At 34.6% G+C, this 22037-nt stretch overlaps 2 protein-coding genes and 1 pseudogene across 6 annotated transcripts in view; 1 reads left to right on the forward strand and 2 right to left on the reverse strand.

Moving 5' to 3' along the window:
- Positions 1-12590, reverse strand: part of PPIL3 (peptidylprolyl isomerase like 3) — a 119178-nt gene extending 106588 nt beyond the window's left edge. Inside the window, exon 1 of the mRNA XM_055573082.1 lies at positions 12575-12590. The gene's annotated coding sequence lies outside the window, so the exon portion shown is untranslated. The remainder of the gene's footprint in view (positions 1-12574) is intronic.
- Positions 1-22037, reverse strand: part of HYCC2 (hyccin PI4KA lipid kinase complex subunit 2) — a 64659-nt gene that overhangs the window by 27407 nt on the left and 15215 nt on the right. For 4 of the 5 annotated variants that reach the window (XM_055573065.1, XM_055573062.1, XM_055573064.1 and 1 more), the window contains 5 exons: positions 21151-21250; positions 12900-12976; positions 11892-11993; positions 4286-4465; positions 754-834 (listed from right to left, as the gene is read on the reverse strand). In XM_055573065.1, the coding sequence (XP_055429040.1) occupies positions 754-834; positions 4286-4465; positions 11892-11993; positions 12900-12950 (414 nt within the window). In that variant the 5' untranslated portion in view covers positions 12951-12976; positions 21151-21250. Of the gene's footprint in view, positions 1-753; positions 835-4285; positions 4466-11104; positions 11161-11891; positions 11994-12899; positions 12977-21150; positions 21251-22037 lie in introns of those variants that run through there. The other variant, XM_055573066.1, reaches the window with a different exon arrangement.
- On the forward strand, positions 1258-1370 carry LOC129648064 (uncharacterized; annotated as a pseudogene).

Raw genomic sequence — 22037 nt, forward strand, 5'->3', positions numbered from 1 at the left:
TTCTAATGAAAAACAAAGTCCCAGGGGAATTAATTAAAAAATAAATAGCTGCATTGAGCTACGAAGCAACTGGATACTGCTTTGCTGTTAAGAAAATTGAATCTAATTTTTAGACTACTAGTGAATTAGTTAATTTAAATGCTTTCCTCACAACTTAATGCACTAAAGGGCCAACAGACAAGAAGCTTGATTCATTACATATCCTTAAAGAGAGCAGGCAGGAGTTCAGGTCAATAGGAGCCATCTACCTACATAATTATCAGTGTTCTCACAATCTTCAACCAAATAAATACTGGAAAAATCACAAGTGTAAGGTTATTGAATATCTAGAATGCATCAATCAGACTACTTTAAATGGAAATAAAATAATTACTGTGTTAATATTCTAAGTAGTTATTTTCCTAAAAAATAATAAAAAATAAATCAATCTAACATAGATAATGTCTAATTAATATGGACGACTTAAAAAATTTAAAGGAACATTTCTAAAAATTCATATAATAAAAAAGACCAGCGATGATATTGGTAGAAGAATAAAAAATAAATAAACCAGAACTAGAGGAAAATTTTCCAATAATTAATTTCTATCTCTCTTGACAACAGCTCAGCTTTATATCACTAATAACAAACATCTACATTTAAAGAAACAAATCCATAAAGATGTGTTAGGAATAATTTATCTCTAGTAAGAAACTGACTTTTGCTCAATATATTGATAATTTTTAAAAATTTTACCTCTCCAATCTTACTTACCTCATGGTATATTGACGGCTTGGATAAGGAAGGGATGGTAAAAGACAGAACTTTATTGTTTCCATCTTTATCAGCAATTTCCTATGGTAGGAAAATGAAATAGTCACACAACTCTATTAAAAGAAATAATAATTGCTTTCTTAATTTAACAAATATATAATTGGCAATTGAGGAAGACTTTTAGAAAGGGTAATAAAAATATTATTACCCCTGTGTATCTTTAACCAATTAGCCAATTTGTACACTTTGGTAGTTGAAGTCCTTTGGGAGACATTGAGAGATATAATAATACAGTTTATCAAAAATACCATGACAGTAAAGATATGAAATAGGCACACATATAAATCCTCATGATAAATTTGCAGGACAGCCATGGAGATTACAAGTAATCACATCTTTTAGTAGGAACTAGCTCCAGTATTCTTGCCTGGAGAATCCCAGGGACAGAGGAGCCTAGTGGGCTGCCGTCTATGGGGTTGCACAGAGTCGGACACGACTGAAGCGACTTAGCAGCAGCAGCAGCAGAGTTTAAAAGATTAATGGAAAGATAACACAGACGATTAGCATAGCCCTGGCCCTAGGATGACATGCAAGTTTGTGAAGTGTTCCACATTTTTGGAATAGGAGAAAATATTTGCAAATGATGTTACAGATAAAATATACAAAAGCTCATACAACTCAAGAACAAAAAAACAAACAACCCAATTGAAAAAAGGGAAGACCTTAATAGACATGTCTCCAGTGAAGACATACAGATGGCCAGTAGGCACATGAAAAGATGCTGAAGGTGCAAGTGAAAGTGCAAGTCACTCAGTCATATCTGACTCTCTGTGACTCCATGGACTGCAGTCCATGGAATTCTTCAGGCCAGAATACTGGAGGGGGTAGCCTTTCCATTCTCCAGGGGATCTTCCCAACCCAGGGATCGAACCCAGGTCTCCCGCATTGCAGGCAGATTCTTTACCAGCTGAGCCACAAGGGAAGCCGAAGAATACTGGAGTGGGTAGCCTATTCCTTCTCCAGCAGATCTTCACAACCCAGGAATCAAACCAGGGTCTCCTGCATTGCAGGTGGATTCTTTACCAACTGAGCTATCAGGGAAGCCTCAACATCATTAATTTTAGAGAAACGCAAATCAAAACTACAATGAGGTACTACCTCACACCAGTCAGAATGGCCATCATTAAAAAGTCTACAAATAACAAATGCTGGAGAGGGTATGGAGAAAATGGAACCCTCCTACACTGTTGGTGGGAATGTAAGTTAGTAAAGCCACTACAGAAAATAGTATAGAGGTTCCTCAGAAAACTAAAAATAGAATTCCCATATAAAAGATTAAAATTAAAGGTCTTAGCCAAGAGAGCTACACTTATTAAAAGAAAATCTTACAATTATTCAGTAATAAATTAATGACCTGAAATAAGCTACATAATAACATAATTATATGGTACTAGTCCAAGTGATTAATCGTAAGTTCATACTTAATAGTTTTTACTGAACTACAGAAACATCCCTGTGGTTTTTAAAAAGCATTTTATCTTTCACTGAAAAAGTCATGGCATTCATTTCTACAGTCTTTGGCACCTCCAAGTCTTCTACAGGTATCAGTAAAAACCTGCCTACAGACACCAGCAATTAGAGGGGTGAAATGCCCCTCTTGCACCAATCCTTTTGTCTATTGTCTTATTTTAATCTGTTTCTTTTAAAACCATATTAGTATACATGACTGGCATAAAATCCAGAGAGAGACTACCCTTAGTAGACCTAGAAGGAAGGTGGTCAGAGAGATGAGTGGTTGTACAGCATAAAAGGAAGAAACAACACTAAAAAACAACTATCATCACCAAAACACAAACCCAAAAGAACTTTTTTCCTTGAGAACCAGTTTCTGAGTTTAACATGTCACAGGAGAGTATCAGTTGCATGTGAACAAGGGCTATACCTCTAATTTTGGCAGGAAAGTGGTTTAAAAATCCCTAGAGAAATCATTTACCCACTCTGTAGTCAAACTAGTTACCACATCTGAGCCACTGTGTCTCAGAGAAAGTCTATGCTAAGATGAATGGGCCTGATTTAAGTTAGGGGATAAAATTTTAATTTTTATCCCTAAATTTCAAATTAAGTCAAATACTTTTGATTTTTATCCATGTATATCTGTGGAGAAGGTGTTAGGCTACTGTAGCAAGGGAGAAGTGCTGGGGTGAGAAAAGAAGAAGAGAGAGAAATGAATACACGAAAGAAATCCAGAGTGGTAAGAAAAATTGAGAACCACAGAGATGAAAGAACAAAGATATTAAGGGAATTAAAAGAAGACAGAAACCTGAGGTTACATTTATGATACATAATTGAGTGTTTTTAAAATAGTACACTATTTTTAAGATACCAAAAGATAATTAAATCATAGCACCAACAAGTACTGTCAAGAACTTATTAGGCATCCCCAAATTTTTTGCTTCATTTGTTCCACCACTGAAGTTTATTATACCAAACAATACAAATAACTAACATCAATAAACATTTACTAAGTGCCTGTGCTAAGCACTAGAGACATGATGATAGATGAAACAAAATTTCCTATTTTCAAAGAAAAATCAGGCAAGGTAGCAAAGTAATTTTATACCTACACCAGCTTTTCATTAAAACACCTCACCTTTAATTATGATACCAATTCTATTACTACTACTACTTATAATAATAGTGGTAAACATTCAATAAACACCTCAGGCAACACACTGGGTACTTCTAATCACTTTTAATACTACTATCAATGTTTTATTTGTTTTACAAATGAGGCAACTGAAATCAAGGTATGAATTAACTTGCTTCAATTTAAAGTAGCCAGTAAGCGGCAGGGCCTATTTTTAAACAAAATACAAGTGACTTCAAAGGCCAGGTTTCTTCCTTCAGATTTCAGGGACGGAAATGTTCTTTAATGATTTTTAAAGAGATAATGCTTAAGAGAAATGGGCACTGGTGCAGAAGAATATTTTTTGTAGACTCAAATGTTTTGTGAGCTACTTTAGTTGAGGTACCTCTCATCTACAAACATAGTTTTATTATGCAAAGTGTTTGTTTACAGGGAATACACAGAATACTAGGATTCAAGGGGCTGGAATTTCAACACCAATGTTCTAAATGGGACACCATGGGAAAAAAAACAACCAGAATGTTTAAGGTACCTAAGAATTCCTTAAAAGAAAACAATTTCATGAACAATACAGTATCAGATACATAATGTTTTATCAAATGATTATTAAAAATAAATTAAAATTTTTTTAATGTAAGGCATTACAAATATTAGTCAATTTAAAAATCAGAAAAATAAGCCATAAGTAATTTTATCAATTATAATAGTTTCACCTACTTTATAAAACTCATTACTAGCATATACTGAACACCTATGTACTCAATTTAATTAATTCAAATAAGTTATTCAACAGACATTTAAATTTCTTTTCCTCTAACTATTCTGTATTTCAGAAGACTTAAAAAAATATATTTGACATTTTCCAAACTATTACTTTCCACTTACCAAATTGTAAATTCCTAACAGAAGTGCTTCAATGCAACCATTACTCTGTCTGTCTCGGCTAACTGTAAGCCGTAAATAAACCCACATCAATTCTGGCAAGAACTGCAGTGTGAACCTCTTAAGTCGAACTTCAGAGCTACGATAGAGCTCAAACAGCTGGTGGCAGACAGGCTCCAGGAGCTAAAAAGAAAATAAAGTGCATTAGCTATTTCCATTCTTTTGGCTGTATTTTTTTACACATATATTTGTATTTTAAAAATAAATTATATATTAATTTTTGCTTATTCGAAATCAGTGCAACCAAAACCTCAATCTCTATTTATACAGAGACTACACATTGAACTGACCAATTCTGTAACTATAAGAAGTCCTTCATGCCCATATAATATCAACATCTCTTTCAACACACTGTACTATTTAACTTCTTAGATAATCAGTCCTTTAACTAATATACTAGTTTACAGTTAGTGAGTTTCTTTATCTGTTCTTACCAACCCTTACAATCTTCCATTTTTAAGTTTTGATTGGAAGAAAAGAATGTCAAATGATATTGTTGGAAATAAACTTTAAATTTCAACTTTCAATTCAGTTCAGTTGCTCAGTCGTGTCCGACTCTTTGCGACCCCATGGACTGCAGCATACCAGGCTTCCCTGTCCATCACCAACTCCCAGAGCTTGCTCAAATTCATGTCCATCGAGTTGGTGATGCTATCCAACCATCTCATCCTCTGTCGTCCCCTTCTCCTCCTGCCTTCAATCTTTCCCAGCATCAGGGTCTTTTCAAATGAGTCAGTTCTTTGCATCAGGCGGCCAAAGTATTGGAACTTCAGTTTCAGCATCAGACCTTCCAAAGAATAATCAGGACTGATTTCTTTTAGTATTTACTGGTTTGATCTCCTTGCTGTCCAAAGGATTCTCAAGAGTCTTTTTCAACACCATAGCTCAAAAGCATCAATTCTTCAGAGCTCAGCTTTCTTTATGGTCCAACTCTCACACACATACATGACTATGGGAAAAACTATCTTTGACTAGACGGACCTTTGTTGGCAAAGTAATGTCTCTGTTTTTTAATATGTCGTCTAGGTTGGTCATAGCTTGTCTTCCAAGGAGCAAGCATCTTTTAATTTCATGGCTGCAGTCACCATCTGCAGTGATTTTGGAGCCCAAGAAAATAAAGTCTGTCATTGTTTCCACTGTTCCCCCATCTACTTGCCATGAAGTGATGGGACCAGATGCCATGATCTTAGTTTTTGAATGATGAATTTTAAACCAGCTTTTCCACTCTCCTCTTTCAGTTTAACCAAGAGGCTCTTTAGTTCTCCTTTGCTTTCTACCATAAGGGTGGTGTCATCTGCATATCTGAGGTTATTGATACTTCTCCCTGAAATACTGAAACTCAACTTTACATTATGATTTAAACAAATTATATACCACTTAGTAGATAAAGGCACTTTGCAATACGTAATATTTGGACATCTAAAATGCTAGTGAATATTTTAAATCAGTTCAGTTCAGTCACTCAGCCGTGTCCCACTCTGTGACCCCATGATCCGCAGCATGCCAGGCCTCCCTGTCCAACACCAAATCCTGGAGCTTACTCAAACTCATGTCCATTGAGTTGGTGATGCCATCCAACCATCTCATCCTCTGTTGTCCCCTTCTCCTCCTGCCCTCAATCTTTCCCAGCATCAGGGTCTTTTCAAATGAATCAGCTCTTCACATCAGGTGGCCAAAGCATTGGAGTTTCAGCTTCAACATCAGTCCTACCAATGAACACCCAGGACTGATCTCCTTTAGGATGGACTGGTTGGATCTCCTTGTAGTCCAAGGGACTCGCAAGAGTTGTCTCCAACACCATAGTTCAAAAGCATCAATTCTTCTGCACTCAGCTTTCTTTATAGTCCAACTCTCACATCCATACATGACTACTGGAAAAACCATAGCCTTGACTAGATGGACCTTTGTAGGCAAATTAATGTCTCTGCTTTTTAATATGCTATCTAGGTTGGTCATCTGCATATCTGAGATTATTGATATTTCTCCTGGCAGTCTTGATTCCAGCTTGTGCTTCCTCCAGCCCAGTGTTTCTCATGATGTACTCTGCATAGAAGTTAAATAAACAGGGTGACAATATACAGCCTTGACGTACTCCTTTTCCTATTTGGAACCAGTCTGTTATTCCATGTTCAGTTCTAACTGTTGCTTCCTGACCTGCATATAGGTTTCTCAAGAGGCAGGTCAGGTGGTCTGGTATTCCCATCTCTTTCAGAATTTTCCACAGTTTCTTGTGATCCACACAGTCAAAGGCTTTGGCATAGTCAATAAAGCAGAAATAGATGTTTTTCTGGAACTCTCTTGCTTTTACCATGATCCAGCGGGTGTTGGCAATTTGATCTCTGGTTCCTCTGCCTTTTCTAAAACCAGCTTCAACATGTGGAAGTTTGTGGTTCATGTATTACTGAAGCCTGGCTTGGAGAATTTTGAGCATTACTTTACTAGCATGTGAGATGAGTGCAACTGTGTGGTAGTCTGAGCATTTTTTGGCATTGCCTTTCTTTGGAATTGGAATGAAAACTGACCTTTTCATTTAAAGACATATAAGTAAAATAGATTACTTTTATATTTTAAGACTGACTTAAGTCTTGCTAATTGTATTTATTGGAAAGACTTTGAAATGGAGGAAGTATACAGAAATAGCTTTTCCAATGTTTAACTTGATAATTTTTCGTATAATATCACAAAATATGACATAAGGAACTTTATAATCTTAAGAAGAAAATGAGCAGTTTAAATAAACCTCTTCCTTCCTCCTAAACTTGTACTGTTAATTTAGAATGGTGTTGCTTGAATAACTTCCCAAAACTGCTAGACTATACAAAACTGCCTATAATCTTAAAATGCAGATAAAACACTGAGAGGAAACGATAAAATAATGCTTAAATTAAAATTTAACACCAGTTTTTGTTTTTTAAAAAATTTTTATTGGAGTATAGCTGATTTACAAGGTTGTATTAGTTTCAGGTATATAGCACAGTGAATCAGTTACACATATACATATACCCACTCTTTTATTTTGCTGAATCCTTTTCTTGTATTTATTAACCATCTAAAATTTAAAGAGGGCCTACATCATTCACACTGTAAGATTTAGGAAGTAGCTTCGTGGTTTAAGAAGGATGAAACATACGATCTTGGCCCTCGGAAGTGCTCACAGAATTGTATTTGAATCAATTTGTTAAAGTTTGACAGACCTAAGGGATGAGCTTTGGCTTCCTTGGTGGCTCGGAAGGTAAAGAATCTGCCTGCAGTGTGGGAGACCCAATCCCTGGGTTGGGAAGGTCCCCTGGAGAAGGAAGTGGCTACCCACTCCAGTATTCTGGAGTTTTGTAAGACAGAGGAGCCAGGTGGGCTATAGTCCATGGGGTCACAAAGAGTCAGACATGACTGACTGACATGACTGAGTGACTGACTAAAGGATGAGCTTAGGTGTAATAGGGGAAAAAAATTACTGGACTAGGTCAAAGGTATCATTTAACATACTAAAGGAGCAGTAGTCGCTGTTAATGGTTGTCATGAGAGACATTCTTCAAATTAGACATTTTAACAAAATATCCACTCTTTTTTAGATTCTTTTCTCATATTGGTCATTACAGAATTATTGAGTAGGGTTCCCTGTGTTATACAGTAAGTCCATATTAGTTATCTATTTTACATATAATAATGTAACAGTAGCTTTAAAAAAAGGAATAATTCAATAATTTATACACTTCTATTCTAAATGATAATATATATACACCCTTGTAAAACTGCTTGAATGCAGATATATATGTTTCTAATAATCTAACACTTCAGAATAAAGTCATTACTTTCACAATAGTAAATTCAAGTCAACAAATCCTATATTGATTGTACAGTTAATATTATTTAGATGACTTAAGCTTAACTCTTAAGAACTCTAAAGCTAAAAAAAAAAAAAAAGAACTCTAAAGCTAAAAAAACTTTACATACTTTCTAGTCTACTAACCACCAAATGCTTTATATGAAATCACTATCACAGGATTTAACATCTTAAAAAAATGCCAACTCTCCCCTTACACTGAAGTCTAGACCAGTCAGACAATTTGTCCAAGGTCACAGAAATTAGTGATGGAGAAAGACACCAGAATTCAGATCTTTTGACACAGATGATATTTTCACTATACGACTCTTCTTATACCAGAAAGGAGGTGGAGGAAGAGGTGAGGATTGCTTAATTTCAAGCAGTATAGTCTATGTAGTGCCAATAATGAAGTAATGAACTTTTGAAAATAGCCAACTGCTGGTAACTTTTTAAAGTACTGAAAACATTCAGCTCTTTAGGGGAATTAAACACTGTTGCCTTCATAAATTTATGTATTAAAAATATATGTCCATGTTTTAAATCTACTTTCCTCTTTAGTAAGACTCTAAAATTGCCTTCTGTAAATTTCATTGGCTGTGGTACTATTATGATTTGTCTGTTATAAAGACCTTATTTCCTGTCCTCAGTAGCAAGTACATTAGCATGTAGAAACTGTACTTTAATAAGCACTGCAAAGAAATATAGATTAACCAAAATTAGTACTTTTTTTGTTTAAAAGGAGGGCAGAGGAGTGACTGGCAATCCAGTAAATTTTCATCAGATACCACTGCAAATAAGACTATTAAAAACTTGCCAATGTACTGTTAAAATCTTTAATTCCAAGCATATGTATCATGCTATCATGTTCTCAGTTTCTCAGAATCAGAAATGATCTCCCCACAGAGCTTGAAAAAGAGAAAGGTGCTTCCCTGGCAGTCCCCGTGGTCAGGACTCTATGCTTTCACTGCCAAGGGCCTGGGTTTAATCCGTGGCTGGGGAACTAAGATCCCACATGCCATGTGGCACAGCATATAAATACGTAAATAAATAGAAATATAGGTAGATAGGGTTTCCCTGGTGGCTCAGATGGTAAAGAATCCTCTTGCCAATATAGGAGATGCAGGTTCAATCCATGGGTTAGGAAGATCCCCTGGAGAAGGGGATGACAACTCACTCCAGTATTCTTTCCTGGAGAACTCCATGGACAGAGGAACCTGGTGGGCTATAGTCCATGGGGTTGCAAAGAGTCAGACACAACTGAGCAACTAACACATACTTAAATGGTGCTATCACCTACAGCAAAAGATGTTAAGAATAACTTACACTTTCCTCAAACTCAGCAAATAGTTTTGACATGATAATTACTAAGAGGCATGCCATAGGATGAATGCATTGAGAGCAGTTTGGGTGGAATAATGGAGACTGAATCCAAATATGAGTGCGTAATGAAAAAATATGAGGAGAGGAAATGAGCACAAGTAGGCAAAGGCTGAACAGGAATACTATAAAGTTCACTGGGAAGGAGGACAGAAAAAATGGTGTAGATAATAAAATAGGAGGCAAATCAAGGAAGGTTTTTTAAAAATAGAATATTGTCGTTTATCATATTCCTTTCATTAAGAAAGGAAAAAAAAAATCAACGACAGAAGAAAAAGAGCTGGCAATTGCAGGAGCAATCTTTGAGGTGGTTAGAGAAGATGAGATCCAGGCCCAAGTGGAAGAGATAGTTTTTGATACAATCTGAGACACTTCATCCACTGAATAGCAGAAATAGCAGGAGAGTTTGACCAGAGATGCTGGCAGAGCGGCAGAGCTGAGTAGGAAAATAGTTTCCAACTATTTCCTTCTTTTATAACGACACAGAAAGTAAACTGAAAATGAGGAAGGATGGTAAGTGTGAGGAAAAAGAAGGAATAAAATGAACAGTGGGAAAGTGTACAATGAAATGTTATATGCTCATTTTTAATTTTCAGTCCTGCATTTAAGTGGAGAAAGTCAACAAAACTGTTTTCTCCAGGTACGCTGAGTTGCTCAGGTACAGGCATGAAGTAGATGGATGGGTGGATTTTATCCAGTGTTGAGATTTTGCCCAAAAAATATGAATTAAGGGAATGAGAAGCAAAGGAGCTGAGAATGTGTGCAAGGGAATGACTATAATGATGGACCATGAAAATGTAGCTAAGAAAAGAGGGAAGTGAGACATCTGCAGGGAGGCAGAAGAATAATTAAATCATAAAGAAGCAGTAGGGTCAATGGTTTTCTGGAAGCGGAAGAAGCAGAACTGCTGCAGTGACTAAGGGATCTGGAAGGAGGGAAAGCAGAAAAAGTAACATGTTGGTCTAGAGATTAAACAAGTTATAGTACAGGTTGGCCATGATATGGAATATTAAACTTCTACAGGAATTTCCTGGCAGTCCAGTGATTAGAACTTGGCCAAGGAATTCCCTCCATGTATTTCACTATTCTTCTAATCAATATTTACTAGTGATAAAATACTACATTCTAGGGAATTAACATACATACATATATATATAAACAGATATAAAAATATATAACCCCTGCCCATGAAGAACTTACAGTTTAAAAATAAAGCATAAAACAAGTATATTTTAATAAGCAAAGCTTAATGTTAAGACAAAACAAGGGAATACATACATTCAATATTCACAGAGAATTCTGAAAACTCCTGACCAAGAAAGATATGCATATGTGTTCCTTATCATACCTAAAGTTACAAAACATTCAAAAATACACAGCAAGAGAAAAAGAAGCAAATGAGTCCTGCGGTTGCTGCTACAAATAGCAACAGATGCAAGCCCAACTGAGAGCCAATCCAAGTTTAGGAGATAGGAAAGAAAGAGGTCAATAAGCAAGCTTTTAGTGATAGGACAAAAATGAAGATGCACTTTAAGTTAAGCTGCTGGTTAGGAGATGATTACCTGAACTTCTTCAAACTCACTCCAGTACACAGCAGAGGCACTCTTGGAGGCTGTATCTGGGAAGATAAGAAGCTACTTTCCTGTGTGTTCCTTTCATTTCATTTTAAAGCATACATGAATCCAGTGGTGATAAAACTGTATGTCATACTATTATGTTAATGGAAAGGTAATGTGTGTATTTTGCATAAGTTAACATATAGAGTCAATAGCTGCACTTTTTTCCCCCTTCTACCACAAGGCTAAACAACAGCAAACTCTTTTTCTAAGTTTATTTATTGTGATTATTTAGGCTTTCTCTGGTCATTTTCAAGCTAAGTTTACTAGCAGCATCATTTCACATTACCAGTTTGAATTCTCTGATTAGAGTGATTACACAGAGTTCTATATTGTCAATAGAAGGACTGCAAACAATACTTAAATAAATCTCAAACGGTGTATGGCTAAAATTTAGATTCCAGGAAAGGAAACATTCCAAAACAGGAAACAGAGTAAAGTTTCAAATTAAATTAATACTCTCCTAAGATGGTGGTCACTCAAACCAAGAATCAAAATGTATTATCCTCAACCGTAACAAATTTAATCAAAACATTAAAAAACATGGAGAGGGGGGTCATGGGGAAAGCCAAAGCAACTATCAGAATGAAAAAAAGCAGAAAGAAAGTTTTCCAGTCCCATTGGAAGGATTAAACAAAACTTAAAGAAAACTACAAAACTTACATATATGTGTTTTAGTACACGTATTTCTTATGTAGTACAATAAAATCATTTTTCTTATAAACTGTCCTACCTCATTATTTGAGTCTTGAATAACTTTATAGAGGGCTGGTACCAGTGTTTTTTTCCGGTGTAAAGTTGCCGCATAATTGGTGATCTGAGTGTCAGGTAATGCCTAAAAGAAAAATCAAAGGAAACTTAAAGTGAACTTAATATTTGAGAAGTCAAAAACTTAAATTTATGAGTCCTTCTCAAAAAGATTTATAACAGAGTCAATTAAGAAAAGTAAAAAATAATTAATACATGAAATAACCATGAGCTAATAAAACAAATAAATTAGGATGTTATACAATTCTTCTAACTAGTCAACCATGAGAAATGATTAGAAATCACGTATTACACAAGCTTTGCTGAAATGAGTCACTTTAGTCTAAAAAAAAACAGCGTGGGATAAATTTCAATTCCTGTATTTTATTTTCACAAAACACTTATATCTATAGTGTTAATAAATTATACCGTTTTTAGTCAAATTAATGAGTGATTTTTAATCACAGGAAATAAAAATATAAGGCACAAATTTGATTTCTGTGCCTTATTAAAGCTTGGAGGCTTCCCTTCTTTTATTGAATATATCTTAAAATTTATATATTACCTTATCAATCCTAACAACTAGATTCATTTTTACATATTATCTTCTGGCCATAATTCACATTTGTTGTTGTTGCTGAGTTGCTAAGTCATGTCTGACTGTTTGTGACCCCATGTACTCTGCAGCACAGCAGGCTTCCCTGTCCTTCACTATTTCCCAGATTTGTTCAAACTCATGTCCACTGAGTCGGTAGTCATCCAACCATCTCTGTTGCTCCTTTCTCCTCTTGCCCTCAATCTTTCCCAGCATCAGGGTCTTTTGCAATTATTCACATTAGTGTCTTTTTAAAGAGGTTTAATTACAGAAACAAGTTATTTCATATTTTGCCATTCCCACTTTATAACTTTTGTTTCAGTTTCTCCATGAACATATATACACTGAATTACAACATACAGAATCATATGACACATTCTCATCCTCAATGCAATTTACCTTGAATTCTGATAACCATTCTTCCACAACAGCACGTTCAGATCCCAGCATCTTCTTCTACCTTCTATTCCTCTTTTCTGGAAGAAAAAAAAAAAGGCACTGAATTTGAGGACAGTGTTACTTACAGAAACTATCAAAGTAAATGATGTGTGCCTTTCATTTAAGGAGAAACTCATCTAGCTCATACTTTAGATAAGGAGGCTTACTTTTAGACTGCCTTCCTGGAAGTAGCTTCAGTCATGTCTGACTCTTTGCAACCCATGGACTGAAGTCTGCCAGACTCCTCTGTCCATGGAATTCTCCAGGCAAGAATACTCGAGTGGGTTGCCATGCACCGCTTCAGGGGACCTTCCCAACCCAAGGATTGAACTGTGTCTCCTGTAGCTCCTGCATCGCAGGTGGATTCTTTACTGCTGAGCCACTGGGCAAGCTCCAGTTTCAGACTAGTGTTCAATTAAAAAAAAACTGTTTATAAAGAAATAAGTTCTATCTTTAATGATATGTTTGAAACCTAATTGCCTAATGCTTTTATATTTTCCCCAACAACTATATTCCAAAGTAATAAAAGCTAGTTTACTAAGTAAAATCAAACTGCACATTACCCAAGACAAATGTACAGTCCATGCCTAGTGTGTGTGCTTAGTCGTTCAGTTGTGTCCAACTCTTGTGACCCCACAGACTGTAACCTTCCAGGCTCCTGTGTCCATGGGATTTTCCAGGCAAGAATACTGGAGTCGGTTGCCATTTCCTTTTCCAGGGGATCTTCCCAACCCAGGAATCGAACCCAAGTCTCCTGCATTACAGGCAGATTCTTTACTGACTGAACTACAAGGGAAGCCTTGCTTTTACCAAATATACAACTGGAATAAGTTATACATAATAGAATAAACAATGGGACAGATTTTTACAAAGGTAAAAAAGTTAGAAATCAAGGGTCATATATGTACAGCAAAATGATGATAAACATACACATATATACACACTATACAAAATAAGGCCATTGAAGAAGGTAGATTTGTTTTCTAAAATGGAAAAATGTCCAGGTAGAAAAAGCAAGTTGTATAATAGTATATAAGTTATAATTTCATCAAAAATTATATAAATGTGAAAAGCTGGGAGGAAAAATATATAAACTATTCAGTGTTTACCTCTGAGGGAAGGATTAACTAAGGATATTCTAGTTGTGTAACTCTGAATTACAAAAAAGTAACAATACATATGTATTATTTTTTAAGTGAGGCAGACAACAAAGGTTTGGGGTTTTTAATTTATGACTCAAAAGGGTAACCAAAAGAAAAAAGAAATTTCTTGAGCAGGGAGGGAAATGTCTCCAAAGCAACTGAAATGAAAGTTTCTTTACTAAAAAGAAAATATTTCCTGAATGTGTCACATTTCATAATAAATTTCTATCCAAAAAAAGAAACTGGATTTTCTAATCCCCCCAACATTCCCTAAATACTCATATATAATGCACTGTAACAAGGAGTACAAAAAGGAATAAGAAATGCTCCTTATTTTCAAGTAGCAAATGCTTTTAAGATAGGCTGACGGATTTATTCAAATAAACTGCAAAAGGAAAATGAGTGGATTAAAAGGGATGTTAAAAAAAAATCAATAACCAAAATATGAATCTTATTTGGATTCTGATTCTAACATTAAAAAAGAGCTTAACATAATTGGAAAAGGTTAAACATGACTTATTGTATGACTTATTACTTAATACTGCATGATACTAAATCAAGGAATGATCAATTATTTTATATTTAATAATGGTATTTCAGTTAGGAAATGTCCCATACCCTTATGGCATCACCAAGTTAATGGACATGAGTTTGAGCAGATAATGGGAGATAGTGAAGCACAGGGAAGCGTGGAGTGCTACAGTCCCTGGGGTCACAAAGAGTCGGACACGACTCAGTGACTGAACAACAAAAAGTCCCACATATATTTGGAACTATTTATGAGCTGTTATTCCCAATTTGTACCAGGACTATAGTATTTTAATTACTGTGGCTTTATAACGCACTTTATACACTCTATGGACAGGGAGGCCTGGCATGCTGCAATTCATGGGGTCGCCAAGAGTCAGACACGACTGAGCGACTGATCTGATCTGATCTGATCTGATCCACTCTATGGGGTCACAAAGAGTTGGACACGACTGAATGACTAACACTTTATAATAGTACATGTCCCATATTAATTTTTTCCTAAAAATGTATTTCATTATTATTGCCCGCTTTATTCTTCCAGTTAAATATTAGACTTGTACTGATAAGTTTTTTTTCTATACTCCATCCTCATAGGAATTAAATTTACAAATTAATTTCAAATGACATCCTCACATCATCGAGTCATCCAATACAGAAGCATAGCATTGCTCTTTATTAAAAATCTTCTTTTTTATGCCTGTATAAATTCTGTGTTTTCTTCATACAGATCAAAACATTCAAATTAAGTTGATTCCTAAGTAAAATCTTCTCTGTTAGTTGGTTCCAGATCCACTGTGAATACCAAAATCCAAGGATACTCAATTCCCACAGCTGGCCCTCCCTATCAGCATATTCAACCAACCATGTACCGTGTAGCACTGCATCTATTTACTGAAAAAATCTGAGTATAAGTGGATTTGCTGAGTTCAAACCAGTGTTGTTTAAGGGTCAACAGTTTATAGTTTCTTGCTGCAACTGTGATTCTTTTTCATCATTTCAAACTAGCTATAGTTAACACACACACAAATAAATACTTAAAAAAAACAAAATGAACAAGTTTTTAGATAAATATTTAAAATACTGAAAATGACTTAAATTATGATTATTTATATGTTTTAGGAAATATCTATACTTTGACTACACTGACTTCTTTATAGAAAAGGACAACAAAAAGCAACTACAATTAATCAAAAAATTTTCAAATTCTTTACAAAGAACATCAACAGCTTTTAAAAATTAAAAAGAAAATCAAACATTATTTTTTGAAAGAAACACAAAACTTTTTAATCTGATATATACTGCACTGGAATCCCTAACTGATACAGGGCCCGGAATATACAGTTTGAAAAAGTTCCCCAAGTAATCCTGATGACTACCTTCAGTTTAAAAAAAAGTATTACATCCAAGTTAAATTTCTCCTTTTAAATTTCTATCTGATATCTCCCATAAAAACAAATTTGCAATGTCAAATCACTTTGGTTTCTATCAATACTGTTTTTTTTTTTTTTAATGTGACTGCAAGTTAATTAACTTTAGACAGAAGAATATAGTGGTGTTAATAATAATTATAACCAAAACACCATACTTACCTGATTTTATGATACTAATTTTAAGACAGTAGTTTATTAACAAATATAAGTAGAAAATAAGAAATAACCCTTTATTAAAATGAAACAAAATGCTTAACTAAAGGATAAGAGCACAAGCTTATCCATATAATCCCGTAAGACTTTTAAAAATTATCCCTTACATTTCTGGCCACCTTTAGTCTCTTTACACTTGCCACATTCTCCTGGTTCTTTGTATATGACTGTTCAATGTTAACCTCTTCATAGAAGTCCCCTGTGTCTATTTATATCGGCTGCCTCTATATGCTCTTCCCTCCAACCCTTAACACTCTGTCCTTTCCTTCATATCATTTTAGCAAAATCTGTAAATAATCTTTTTTTTTAATGAGGCATAGTTGACATACAATGTTCCAATTATTTACTTATTATTGGCTTTCCCACTAGAATTTGTACGTCACAAGGACAGGCACTGTGCACATAGCAGGCACTCAAACATCTGATTTAATTATCTGTGCTTATGAACTCAATTTATTTAGCACCTTTGTAATGACACTTACTTTTGGTCATAACAAAACCTGAAACATCTTCTGCATTTTCTGTTTGATTAAGCTTATTAATTTTATTTTTTCCAAATTAAATACAGATGGAAGCTAAGAGCCTCTTTCAAAATCATCCAGAAACTTCTGACAGGCAGATATTCTCCCAGATGTAGGAGTCATTCATAGTAACCTTGCTCAGGTGTGAAATTAGAGACAGAGATCTGACAATTTTGCCATCTTTGAATTAACTGCCATGTTAATAAGGCAATCTTCTACTGAGAAAATTATTACTGCAAAACTGTATTATAACTGTGATATTTTGTAGACATTTTAAGTAACAATTAGGGGCAAAAATTCAGTTAACAATTCAACCCTATGTGGTTTACCTAAAATCAACTGAAATGATAACTGAATAAATGATTACACAAAGCTAAATTCCCAAAACACCAAATATGAATGATTACTGCTATTTCAAAATTACTTGCCTGGCTGATGAAAAGCATATTTGGACAATATACATCTTGATTTCAAAAATGTGAAAAAATGTGTCTTGAAAGTGAGAAAAAAGAAAGTTATCAGCAAGCCTTTTAAGTATAAACACTGTATCAGCTACTTTTTGGACTTTATCTGATTTAACGACAGGAAATAGAATGTAGTGGTTTAGACTCAATTTTTTGTCTCAGTAGACACTGTTTCACTCCTACATTTTACAAGCTTATTAATTCATTAAATTCAAGTTTATTACATAAATCCATTAAATTCAAGTGTATTATATAAGTCCATTACATGTTAACAAATAACATTTTAAAAATAAACTTTATTTTTCCAAAACAAAAACAACTCTAGTGACAAGAATAGTGCTGTTTTACAATTTCTGCAAATTTTATACTTGCCTCTGCATCCAATCTGTTGCTGGAAATCTTCAAGGTATATTCACCAGAGAATGACGGTGAAGAAGTCAAATACTATCTTAGTATTAATATGAAAAATAGCTTTAACTCCACAGATCCACTTAAAGGATTCCCAGGACACATACTGAGCACAGACTCTGGAGGCAGATTAGGCTTTAGGTCACTAACTCTAGCTATGTTTATTTTTTTTAATTGAGTTATAATTAACATACAATATTATACTAGTTTCAGGTTTATGTCAGCAATTTGATATTTTTATACATTATGAAAAGATCACTGCAATAAAACCAGTTACCAACCCTCACCACACAAATTTGCTACGATATTATTGACTATGTTCCCTATGTGTGCATTACATACCTATGACCTATTTATCTTTGAACTGAAAGTTTGGACATCATTCTAACTATGTTTAAATCATCGTACCCCCTTACCAGCTATACTTAAACCTTGTGTTTCATTTCTTGCATTTCAAAAATACAGGTAATAGATGTCTTAAGGTAAACACTGTATAAGTATCTACTATGAGCAGTACATAATTAATCTTCAGAATACTATGTACTATATAAAATAGCTGTTATCCCTATCTAACAGATAAGAAAATTAAAGTGTAAAGTTTGAGTGATCCACACATGGCAATACAATTTAAGTGGCAGAGCTGGAATTTGAATTTAATACCTACTAAAATCTATAGTTGAAAAATGTAATTGTCCCTTTCTTACAGCTCATACTTCTCCCCCCAGAGCTTTCTGTTCTGACCATATTCACTTCTCAGTGTCTCTATCACTTCATGCACACCTTCACACCAGGGATTCTGTTCCAGCCTGTAGTGCTGTCCTACAATAACTATTCCAATCCTGTTAGTCTCAGCAGGCCCTTCTTGACCACTTATCTAGACAGAAGCCCTTTTCCCCTTCTCCAGTATTTTCCATCCAAACAAATACAGTTCATTTTCTTCCTATGGACATGGATTTTATACCTTGCTTACTAAACCTTACTACTTGTTGTCTATCTTTCCTAACAGATTACAAATCCCATGAGAATAGAAGTGTCATTTTCTGTTCTGCTCGCAATTAAGTGCTCACTATGAACTCAAAGCTAACAAGTATTTTATGGTATCCAGACATATAACAGGTACTTAATGTCTATTTAGAGCTTCCCTGGTGGCTCAGACAGTAAAGCGTCTGCCTGCAGTGCAGGAGACCTGGGTTCAATTCCTGGGTTGGAAGATCCCCTGGAGAAGGAAATGGCAATCCACTCCAGCACTCTTGCCTAGAAAATCCCATGGACAGAGGAGCCTGATAGGCTACAGTCCATGGGGTCGCAAAGAGTTAGACACGACTGAGCGACTTCACTTTCACTTTAATGTCTATTTGCTGAATCAATGAACCACAAAGCTTATACGATCTTGGACAAATAACTTAAACCCTTTGGGCTTCAGGTTGCTACAATAATAAGTTACTTTCTAAATCTAAAATCCTATATTTTAGTACCTTCTTTTGTAACCAGTCAGTTACAAAGAAAAAATTTAAATATATGTCTTCTAACTAGAATCAGCATCTTTTAGCATTTAGAGGTGGCTATGAACATAGTTATTAACATACTGCAAGTTCTCTTTTTATTTAAACAGACAATACAGAATTCTGAAAATAATTTCTTCTGCTGCACATTATACTCATCCCATCACCTGGTATATAAAAGCTATATTTAAAAGCAAAAATCAAGCTGATATTCTAGCATGCAGATCAATTCAGGCCCATACTGCCTCACTTTCAGAGTATGAAACAAATTAAAAAGTCTATCACAGGAAATGATTATCTTTTTGGTGACCATGGAAATGGCAACCTTTATTAGCAAGATCTGAATAAAACAAAATTAAAAAAAATAAAGTGCTGAAATATGATCTTAAAGAGGTCAATAACTACTTGTCAGAAAGAAAACTCATAATACTTGTACAAGTAAAGTTCTTCACTACCTAGACAGATATATATTGTGTCTTAGCTGATCATCAGTATATGTATTCTTCTTTAGAAACTGACAATTTAGAGAGAACTAGGCTTCCCTGGTAGCTCAGATGATAAAGAATCCACCTGCAATGCAGGAGACCCGGGTTTGTATCCCTGGGTCAGGAAGATCAGAAGAAGAGAATGACTACCCACTCCAGTATTCTTGCCTGGAGAATTCCATGGACAGAGCCCCCTGATGGACTACAGTCCACAGGGTCACAAAGAGTCGGGCACAACTGAGTGACGTGTTAGTCACTCAGTTAACAGGCATTATGGCCTACTGGTTATAAAGAGTACAGGCTTTTGCTCTAGACTGCCTGAGTTTGAATTCCAGCTCCATGACCTTCAAGTTATATTGAGAAAGTTACTTAACTAATCTGTGGTCTCAAATCCCTCATTTATAAAATGGGGATTACCTATGTCAAAGAATTTTTTTTTAAGATTAAATAAGTTAACAGACAGCAGTGAGCTAAACGATGATAACTGCTCTCAAGGATTTCTCATGGACCAAAATTATTGGATAAACAAAGCTATACAATTATCAGGGTGACATATGACAGTAAAAAATGGTTTTGTTATTGCAAATTTTCAAACAAGGTCAACAATTATCTATATATTTCAAGGTATAAGTATGAAACAAAGCACTTAACACATGCTACTATTGTAAATACCAAATTCTAAGTAAAACATTAAAGCTACACTGTCCGGTTTTAATTAATTAAAATAAAATAAAATTTAAAAATCAATTCCTGGGAACTTCCTGGCTGTCCAGTGGTTAGGACTCAGAGCTTTCACAGAAGAGGGTCTCAGTTTGATCCCTGGTCACAGAACTAAGATCCTACAAGCCACATGGCATGGCCCAAAAAATTAGAAAAAACCAAACACACACAAAACTGTACTATTAAAAAAACCCCACCAATTCCTTACTTGCACTAGCCACATTTCAAGCACTTAATAGCTGCATGTAGCTAGTGTCTCCCATATTAGAAGCACAGATGTAGAACACAGACATTATCAAAGAAATTTCATAAACAGCATTGATCTAGATGTAGTTAGAAAATACAATTATGCTGAGTAAATTCAATAATTTAAGAGCTGCAAAGTTTAGGAAACAAAAAATTTTAAAGACAACAATTAAAAAGGAAACACTTTCAAAAGTAAAATTAAAAGGCAATAATTAAGATGTGATTATTTCAAGTCTCCTAGGTAAAAACTCCTTACAAATAGCTATGAAAAGAAGGGAAGGGAAAAGCAAAGGAGAAAAGGAAAGATATACCCATTTGAATGCAGAGTTTCAAAGAAGAGATAAGAAAGCCTTCCTCAGTGGTCAATGCAAAGAAATAGAGGAAAACAATAGAATGGGAAAGACTAGAGATCTCTTCAAGATAACTGGAGATACCAAGGGAACATTTTGTAAACAGAAGCTACCCACCAAAAATTACCAAAAATTCCAACATGTCTAACTATGGGAACTTCATTCTTTATCCTTTAAAAAGTTAAATTCTATGATTTTACCTCTGTTGTAAGATCAGTGTTCTAATGGAGGAGGTGGCACAGGAATGCAGCAGAGTTCAAGTATGGAATTCATTTGTTGAGACTTAAATATTTTCCAACTCTACAAAAAATGAAAATGAAAAACTGTAAAATACTGAGAGAGAATATTATCAAGAATGTAAAATAAAGGAGAAAGAATAATTTTGAAAATACATTTATAATACAGTGTACCCAATTTAAAAAATAATTAGGATTATTTTTAAGTTTTCTATAAGAACCAGGAGATACTCAAATACCATTATCAAACTTATTTTAAAAACATCCGATTTGGAGAAAAGTCTGAGTTTTAGTTTCAAATTTACCATTAAATATCTGTAAAGACTTCGAGTAAGCTATTTAAAATTTCTGGAGCTGAACCTGAATAATCTACAAAAATAAGTTACTTCCTAGTCAAAAAGCCTATAAATCCAATTTTTGAAACATTAGTGATCTCACACACACACACACACACACACGTAACAATCAATAAAATTTTAAAGTGCAGCATAAAATAGAGCTTAAATAATAAATATAAATAGCTACATTACAATTTTGCATGGATTTCACAGACTGAAAAGTTTATCGTTTTGAGAAAGAATACAGAAAATGCTATTACTTGAAGTTCTAGCACAAAAACATTAAAAATTATTTTCAAACTGCTTAAAGTATACTTTTCTCATGAAGTCATAACTACTATCATGCAGTTGCTGACCACATTATACTCTACTTCTTTGATTCAAAATTCATCACAACTTCAGAATCTAAAACATCAAAAGTAAATTAACACTTTAAAATAGTTCATCACAAAATACTTTTTTAATACGAGGAATACTGCAACAAAATTCTCTTGGAGTTAAATGACGTTATCA

The sequence above is a fragment of the Bubalus kerabau genome, chromosome 3 (genome assembly GCF_029407905.1).
Source record: "Bubalus kerabau isolate K-KA32 ecotype Philippines breed swamp buffalo chromosome 3, PCC_UOA_SB_1v2, whole genome shotgun sequence".
NCBI lineage: Eukaryota > Metazoa > Chordata > Mammalia > Artiodactyla > Bovidae > Bubalus > Bubalus kerabau.